This window comes from Elaeis guineensis, chromosome 3 (genome assembly GCF_000442705.2).
Source record: "Elaeis guineensis isolate ETL-2024a chromosome 3, EG11, whole genome shotgun sequence".
NCBI classification, from domain to species: Eukaryota; Viridiplantae; Streptophyta; class Magnoliopsida; order Arecales; family Arecaceae; genus Elaeis; species Elaeis guineensis.
This window is the reverse complement of record NC_025995.2, coordinates 21,036,140-21,045,886: the sequence shown is the minus strand read 5'-3', so window position 1 is coordinate 21,045,886 and position 9,747 is coordinate 21,036,140. Positions and strand designations below refer to the sequence as shown.

Below are 9,747 nucleotides of genomic sequence, written 5' to 3'. Positions count from 1 at the left end.
CTTGATTTATTTATTTATTATTAAAATTAGATAATTTTATTTCATTCTTGTTATGTGTCTTTGAATCATTCAAGAAATTAATAAGATAATAACACATATTCTCAAGAGTTGAGAATTTGAGACATATGCCATTGATGATTAATTTTTAAATTACTCTCAATCAATGGATCATTACAGAGATGGTGAGTGATCCAATGAGGTTGGTGTATGAATTACTTCTCTTAAGATAGATGAATCTCGAGTCTATAATGTGAGGATACTAAGTGAAAGTACAGATGATTGTTAAAGAACAATGATACTGAGCATGATCAAAACAAAAAGTTACTTAGATATCTACTCACTCGTCAGTGGCTTTTTTGATGCTGTAGTTGTGTGAATAGTATTTTGATCTGCGATACCTCGATTATTTATAGTGAGATTGCTGTAGTTTGACTACACATTTATTTGGTCTCCTAGTCATGTGGGTCCTTGCAGTATATGTTGCTATAATAGATTCTCTATAGGAGTAGGATGCACATCTAGATGAGATCTATCGATCTTAGTAGTTAAAGAGTATTCCTATGTGATTTATGAAGCTGAGTTCTTAAGACCGCAGCCACGATGATGTGATTAATGAAAATGAATTTTCATGAGAAATCATGAGTTGAACTCAAGCTAATTAAATCTGATATATGATGGATGATGAGATTTGATGAGTTTTTCATAACTTCTATCTTGTCGGGACTCACGATAGAAGAACTAAATCACACATTAACTACACCTAAAGGCTCAAACTCTTTCATTCTACTGGATTGCCACTACATGCTGTTCGACGTCGCTAGTAGATTGTGAGACCTACGAGAATTAATTGATGGTTAATAATTCTCAATGGATGAGTTGAAAATATTTCAATCCACTGAAAGAGATTTCAATGATATTCATAATGGAAATTGTGATATGTTACACTATCTGATAGAATAGAATCTATGGGATCACATACAAAAAAGATTTTGACTTGATCAAATAATTGAATTGTAAATTTGATTCACAGGTAAACCTAATTATCAATTTGATTGATGATTAGACTAAGTTGTAAAAGTTACAAGAGAAGGACTTATTAAAGATTAGTAAGTTAGAGAAAAAATAATGAGCAATTTTTGCTAAATTAATCAATAATTATTTGATTTGATCATTTAATTAATGATTGCGCTTCATACAAATTAAATTGGATTTAATTTGGTTCTAATCGGATCTATTCCTAGTCAAATAAAGATTTGACTAAATCTATTTAAATTTGGTTCAGAATCAATGTAAAATAGAGTTAGGAGATGAGTTTTCAGTTGGATTGGAACTCTCTCTCCTCTTACATGCCAACACAAGAAGTGCCGACCAAAAGAAATAAGAGGTCGATGCCCCTCTTGTGCTTTGGCATGCATGAAAAATAAAAGGGAGAGAGAGGGCATGATCAAGGGTTGGTGCACCCCCTCTGAGGTTCTCTCTCCTCTCTCTCTTATCTCTCTATCCTAATCTATCTCGATGTTTGAATTTGATTCAAATTTTTGAAATTTAAATTTGATTCAAATTGATAAGATAGATGGATAAGGGATTGGGGTCTATAAATAGGACCAAATTGAGAGGATGCCCTAACTAACAATAGATCCATCTCCTCTCTCTCTTTATTGCCGTCCACCATCCTCTTCTCCTTCTTGGTGCTGCCCAAGAGGGAAGCCCTCTTCCTTCCTCTTGTTCATCATCTTCTTCCTTGATTCTTGAGAAGAAAAGAAGAAGAAATCAGATTTGATTTAAAGGAAGAAAGATTTGCAAGAGAGCTAGCACCTCGATGATTTTTGGATTCTCCTGATCAAGATCAGTCTTGTGTGGATACTTGTAGAGGTCGGATACTTGTACGACTTCAAAAAATCTCGAAGGACATCTATAAATTTTAAATCACAGTAAAAATCTATCCGCACAAAGATAAAATAGATCACTATAGAATAGATCTAAATCTTAAATATGTAATGATTCCTGGGTATGAGATATGATTTTTATACATGCTAGTTAGATTAGATCTAACTATATTTAATTTATTTAAATCTAAAATTTCTTATTTTATTGCATGAAAATAAAATTTATAAAATTCTACATGTATACGAATCATGATGAGACGATGTTTCATATCTATTTTTAAAGCAAATAATTAGCTTTGATTTATGTTTGATTTATGAAACTGTATTTTAAACAAAAAGTGATTTAAAAATTTGAGATTTCTAAAATATTATGATTTATTGATTTATTATGGAATATGCATATGTTCGATGGAATTCTAATATTTATATGTTATGTTGTAAAAGTACTTTGATACGGATTAGATTTATGTTCTCAACCTAATTATATTCAGTAGACCCTGCCAATGGAGGTTGTACATTCATATTCAACAGATCCCGCTAATGGTGGTTATACATTAGTATTTAGTAGATCCCGTCAATGAAAATTATACATTGATATTCAGTAGATCCTACCAATGAGGGTTGTATATTGGTATTCAGTAGACCCTGTCAGTGGAGGTTATGTGCTAGTATTTAGTGAACTCTGCAAGCGGGGGTTGTGTGCTAGTATTTAGTTGACCCTACCCTGTATTCAATGGATCCTACTAATGAGGGTTGAACATTGGTCATAGTCAAAAGCTGTTGAGTTATATATGCTTTATTTCAAATTGAATTTATGATTATGTATGCATATGAATAATTAGAAAGCTTTGATTTACATCAATTAGTATAAAATATATTCTTCCATTTATTCATAGTATTTTTTTTGAATATCATATCTTATGATTATATCTCAAATGTCTAGTTGAGTTATTTATTGCTTACTGGGTTATCAAGCTCATGGCCTCTCTTTTTTTTTTTTTCAGATTCAAATTCTTAATTGTAGATATGGATATACTTTAGAAGTAAGTTTAGAAGCAAGAGTTGAAAGTATCAATCGAGTTTATACATAGACTTATCATTATAGTTTATAGGATTATTATCTAAGGTTTAATTGATGCAAGATCTTTGAATATTTTTAAAATCTTGTGACGGACTAAAGTTGATTTTAGTTAGCTAAATTTTGGACTTAATTTATTATTAATCCTACTATGATGCATTGATATCATATTTAGAATGCCTTGCATGCTTATGGAGAGGTTCTCTATGAGTATACAGTGATTGCCACGACTCCTAGCTCGTAGATCTCGAGTCGAAAGCATGACAAGTAATATATAGAATAAATAGATATCAGAGCATAAGTAGATAAATTATGATATATAGAATCAGACATATGAATGTCGGTAGAAAGATACTAAGGACATTAGGATACAAATCTATGATGATTGCAGTATAAGTTGTCTTCATAATTTTTGACTCAACCTTATTAGCATGAATGAAAAGATTGCATAAGAATAATGACTCAGAGCAAGGGTTCGATATATGATAGATAATTCATGGATCATGTTATGATTAGTTGGATATTGATCTTAAGTAATTGCAAAGGGATTGGTTATGAAATTTTATTTTGCATTGTGATTATTAATTTGATCATCAGTTGTTTTAATGAATTGCAAGCTAAAAATTTGATATGGGAGAATATTGTGATGTTATTCTTGATTTTGAGATTAATTATTTAGTGGCAAAATAAAAGTTCATTCATAAAATATTGTTTAAAGTTGGACTAAGAAAGATTTTTATGATATTTCATTAGAATATTCTTTGAGGTTTATACTGAAATGTGGATCATGTATGAATCTTACATGTAATAGAAAACTATATTTGAGAATATTACAAAAAAATCTATTTCTTATTGAAGAAATTGATTATGAGATTATGGAATATTTATTTTAATAAATTTTTTAATTACTATCTTTGGATCCAAATAATAGATTTTATTTATGTCTATTGAAGACTATATGATATATATGAAACTTCAATTCAAAGTTTACGTATCTAAGTTGATCGAGAGATTTTCTATCATCATGGTTGAGATTGTTAATAAAATCCTTACTTGCTATCTTTGGATCCAGATAAAAGATCTTATTTATATCTATTCTAGATTTTGGGACACATAAAATTGTAATTTAAAATTTTGGATTTATGAATTGATTTAGAGTTCTTTTATCATTGTCATTGAAGTCCCTAGTAAAATCTAGTATTGAATGAAGAACTGGATTTTAAGCAATTTGCATGATTATTATAGAGGATTTTTGATAGATGTTAAAGATCTTCATGAAAGAAACTTTAGAAGAGATGATTAAGTCAGTTTTACTTATATATTTTGATTTAAGTCCTAACTTGGTAGAGCATTAGAAGATTTTTTTTATTAATTTTGCTTATAGGATTTTGATTTAGAATTATCTAAATGAATTGATAAGAGAATTAAGATTTAATTTATATTGGATTATAGTAAACCTATATGATGGTTTTGAATGTGTTATTAGACTCAAGGATTAATTAAGATGATAATGCTCTAGACAAAATTAGGGATGAGAATTAAAAGTTCATCCTTAGTTTTAATTGAAATTTAAAATTTTAGATCTTTTTTGATTATAGTATAGAGTAATATTTTGATCAAAATTATTTCATGAATATAAAAAAAATTGATGATTCAGATCAAAGTATACAGTAGAAGTGTGATGATCTGGATTATTTTGAACTATTCAGCAATATTGATTCTTTGAGTTAAAAATTTATGATAAATAATATGATTTGATATTTCTTGTAGAAAAAATTTATTGATAATGAAAAGGATAATATTTTTGATTTTAGATTATTTTGGATGTCGCTATATAATTTTCATAAGTAGGTCCTCTATGTACCATACTAAGGAAATTTTTAGTATTCTAAGTCTAGGATGAGTGAACCATCAATTTTTGATCTCAAGATTAAAATATTTGTAGATAGATTTTCTTTCTTCTAGAATTGAAGCTTATGCTTCTCTATCTGTTAGAAAGAATATGAGATTGTTTATTAATTTTAGATTCTATACTTAGACATGTATCTACTAAGAGTATATTAAAGTTTTTTTATGATCTTGAGATAAATCGAGTAAGTCATAAGTAGTTGATGATTTTATGAGAAATTTGATACTTTATCTAGAATTGAGATACTGATTTGATTATAAAAAATGAATTATTCTGATTTAGATCAAATTTTAAGATATTGATCTTTTCCATATGAGATGATTTAATGATGAAGAATATATCAAGGATTGAAAATCAAAATGTTAGAGAAAAAGATTTGAATTATGAATTTCAAGTAAGAAATTTTGAGGACTTAAGCAAGAAAATTTTTAGGATGAAATTTTTTTTATGAGGAAAAGAATGTATAGCACAAAAATACAGTGGGAAGGTGGAAAATACGAGGAAGGACTCTCAAAGGAGTCTTTCCTTCTCCAACCAAGACATTTATTCCAACGGGAGTCGAAGATTTTCTCGACTTTTAACCCTTGTTTTGGCCCTCTATTTAAAGGGTTTGATCTCTTCTTTGAAGCTGACCACCCATGTTTGAATCTTCGGCTTACATCTTCTTTCTTCTCCTCTTAAAAGATCTATTGATTTGGGTTTTCTATGTTCGCTAGAAATCGCTAATAAACATCATCGAAAATAAGATAATGATCCCTTGAATCCTTTGCTAATCTTTCTCCTCATCCTTCAAGCCCTTAGAAGCTTTGAATCTAATCAGTTATCACCAAATTTTTCTTCAAAACCAAGTGTCCGATTTCCTCTATTTTTTCATGAATGTTGGATGGAATTCTCCCACCATATGCCACTACCGGTCACTAGATCTGGGTCGTGGTCATGCCGCCATGGTCTGCTCTTCTATCCATGGGCACCATTGGCCAGGGGAGGACCTTCCTTTCCTAGGGAACAAGGGGATAAAGGAGTCTCCTGTTCCATTAAAGAAGAGAGGAAGAAGGAAAAAAAGAAAACAGAAGAGAAAAGAAAAAGAAAGAAAGAAAGGAAAAGAAAAAAAGGAGAGAGATTCTCTTTCTTTCCTATCTCCCTTCTCTCTCTTCATATGCTTTCACTATTTTCTCTTTCTAGAAAGTTCTACTTTCTCTCTCTAAAATTATTACTCTCTCTATGAAATTATCTTTTTAAGATTGAATGAGTAAAGGGCTTTTTTTCAATGATTTTGATCTGATCTTAGCAAAGAGGATCCTGATCTACGATCATCGGACAACATGCCCGCATCCACCTTGGTTAGATTTGGATATCATTAGATTCGATTATCCATGATTTTTTATTAAGCTATTTGTATACTAGTTTAATCATGATTTGATTAAATCATCTTGATCGGATCGATCGGGATATCAGATGGTGTTGCCTGATCTATCATATTCTATCTTATGGATTTCTCACTCTTCTAATATTCTCCTCTATGTGATTTATGAACTCAATGAACCTGATCTATTGCTTTGAATCTGAGTTACTTCTAATAGAAGATTTTTGAACCACCATATCAGTCGAACAATATACCCACACCATTTGAGTCTTTACTAAGTATCATAAGTCTAATTCTTGTTAATCTCTATTAAATCATTATATTTTAAGTGGCTTTGATTAAATGAAGTTACTTGATCAAATTGATTTCTGCCTATCAATCAGCGTATTGATTGCCACTTTGACTTGTCGAGCACTATAATACATTTGATCATCATTGATTTCTGTTGAACCATCTACTTTCGATTTTAATCATGATCAAATAATTTTTTTTTTGATTTGACTGATTGGAATGTTGAATACTATCGCTTTTGTCAACCTTATGAGGTTGTCAGAAGTTAGAATTTTTATTAGTTATAGCTTAAGACTGATGGAAGAATATATTTTAAATAATAAATTCTGAAAGATACTTTCAGCATTGATTGAATTTGTTCGTTTAGTGTTTTACAAAAGATAAGTAATGAATCTTTTTTTAAGATATTTTATAGTCTATTTTGAAAGTAAATAATTAGTTTTTGATTTATGTTTGATTTATGAAACTATATTTTGGATGAAAAATGATTTAAAAATTTAAAATTTTTAGAATATCATGATTTATTGATTTATTATAGAATATACATATATTCCATAAAATTATGATATCTATATATTATGTTACAAAAGTACTTTGATATTGATCGAATTTGTACTCTTAGCCTAACTATATTCAGTAGATCTCACCAATGAGGGTTATATGTTGATATTCAGTGGATTCTGATAATAGGAGTTACATATTGGTATTTAACGGACTCCATCAATGGAGGTTATATATTGATATTCAGTGGATTCTGCTAGTGGATCGAGTTTGTGTGTTGATATTTGGTAGACTCTATCAGTGAAAGTTGTGTATTGCTATCAATGGATCTTGCTAATGGGGATTATATACTGGTATTCAATAGACTCTGTTAATGGATGTTAAATATTGGTCATAGTCAAAGGATATTGAGTTATATGTGTTTTGTTTCGAATTAGATTTATGATTATGTATATATATGAATATTTGAAAAGCTTTGATTTGCATCAATTAGCATAAAATATATTCTTATATTTTTTCATAGCATTTGTTTTCGAACATTATATCGTATAATAATATCTGAAATGTCTAGTTGAGATATTCATTACTTACTAGACTATTGAGCTTATTACCTCTCCTTTCTTTTCAGATTCATATTCTTAATTGTAGAGTGAGTACTGCTTCGGGAGTGAGTTTTAGAAGTGAGAGTTGACAGTATCAACTGAGTTTAGATATAGACTTATCATTATATTTTACAGAATTGTTATTTAGTGTTTAATTGATGTAAGATCTTTTGAATGTTGCTGAAATTTTGTAAGAGATTAAAATTGATTTTAATTAATTAAATTTTAAATTTAATTTATTATTAATTCTATTATAATGCATTGATATCATGTTTGAAAAATCTTATATACTTATGGAGAGAGCTTTCTTTGATTATGCAACAGTTGCCATGACTCCTAGCTCATAGGTCATGAGCAGGGACTATGATAGTGTACCACGAACTAAATCAAACACAAGGATCAAAATGCATCTAATTGATTCTAAACCCTGTGACTGCTGTGGACGCGTATCTTTTCCACAGGCCCAGTAGGATACGGACCTGGTTGGGCTTCAAATCCTCATCTCAAAACGAATAACTTTGCCTTAACATCCTTTTCTATGGTACACAAACATTAGAACAACTTTCCAAACTCTGTAGCTTTACCAAGAACAGAGAACACAGAACTCACGAACAGAGATTTCCTCGAACTCTCGGATTCACAATACGGCTCTAAATCGCTTTAAAGAAATCAACCAAGACACAAGAGAACAGGCAGTAATAAAACATGACCAAACAAGCAAGATCAAGAAAGAGAGCAAATATATATAGCAACTGGGTCTCTGAAACTCCATTAGAAAACAGAGTGTACGCAAGCTCTCGAAGTAATACAGGAAGAAAGAATCTTCTGCGCCACAACAAATTCATAGAAGCTAGCTATATGAATTATGTAAAAAGAATTAATTTACTGCCTGAGATGAAGAGAGTCTCAGGCTCAAGAAGGAGGAGACTGGGGTTGGTGTTGAGAGGGAGGGAGGAGACGGGCCCTACAGAGGGGGCAGAAGGGGTGGCGTTGGAGCCAGGCGTCGACGCAGTGGCGGTGGAAGGCGTGGCAGCAACCTGGCAACACCCGCGCCGCCTGGCCTTCGGCCATCTCCTCCAAGCACACCGCACACTCTCCCCCGCCCACCACCACCATCTTCCCTTCCTCCATCTTCTCCAGCTCCTCCGCCGTCAACCCTATTTCGTCACTCGTCTCCGCCTCAGCCTCCCACGCCGCCGCGGCCCTCGCCCTGCAAAGGAGCACGAAATACGCCAGCATGATCCCGGCGAACATGAGTAACAGACCGAAGTATACAAGCGATAATATCGTCATCTCTCTATTCTTTCACTCTCCTCTTTCTGTCTCTTGGGCTCCGTCCGCTTCGCCCTTCTTGCGTTCCTCGGTTCTTGGGAGCAAACACAGGACGCGACCGGGCTGTGGTTGAAAGGGGTAGGGGAGCGGTTTCTTTAATTGCTGCTTTTTTGGAAGGTGGCAGCGGGACTCCTCGTTGGACTCCGACTCGATCACGACCGCTTAATGGGATGGGTGTAGTGGTGCTGCCATGTGTCCTGAAGAGAGGCGCGTGTATCTCAATATATCCTAATTTGGAATCTAAGTTCGATTTTGTGAAGGAATACCAGAGTTGTACTCGTTGGCAGCTGGGGTCTAACGGTCGCACGCCCGCCATGCGTGATCTTCGCGGTACTACAAGGTCCCAACCATACTGCTGCTTGCGGACGTGCAAAACCACGTGGCATGAATAATTTGGTACGATACATGCAAAGCCAAGAATTTTAGGGAATACAAAAATCATGGGGGGCGGGGACTAGAGAAGAAATTATTATAGGACAGAATTCTTAATATTCATTTTAAGGAATAAATTAAAATTTTAATTTTTTTTTTTTACTAATAAAGTTGTGAACCACGTTTTAAAAAAATATTATTATTATTTTTAAAATAATTAAAAATTAAAAATTTTCTCCAATCAATTCTAAACTCTTAAGTTTGTTTTGCTTAGTCTCATATTGGAAAAAGATAGAAAATGATTTATTTTAAACACCTTTCTTTTGGACCTTGTGAAAATGCATACAACCCGGCTTGATTTGGCTCGCACGCATATTTTTCTAATCATTATCAATTTTTCTTATTATATATCA

The 9,747-nt window shown here is 32.1% G+C and overlaps 1 protein-coding gene across 1 annotated transcript; it reads right to left on the bottom strand.

Annotated features, from left to right (window-relative positions):
- Positions 1-8,514: 8,514 nt before the first annotated feature.
- Positions 8,515-8,998, bottom strand: LOC105042256 (E3 ubiquitin-protein ligase ATL23-like). The gene has a single exon (XM_010919390.2). The coding sequence runs from the start codon at positions 8,921-8,923 to the stop codon at positions 8,543-8,545; it is 381 nt and encodes a 126-aa protein (XP_010917692.1). The 5' UTR covers positions 8,924-8,998; the 3' UTR covers positions 8,515-8,542.
- Positions 8,999-9,747: the final 749 nt, after the last annotated feature.

Bases quoted from the DNA above. Each gene is read 5' to 3' on its own strand.
- LOC105042256 (XM_010919390.2), bottom strand. From the start codon at position 8,923: ATGACGATATTATCGCTTGTATACTTCGGTCTGTTACTCATGTTCGCC.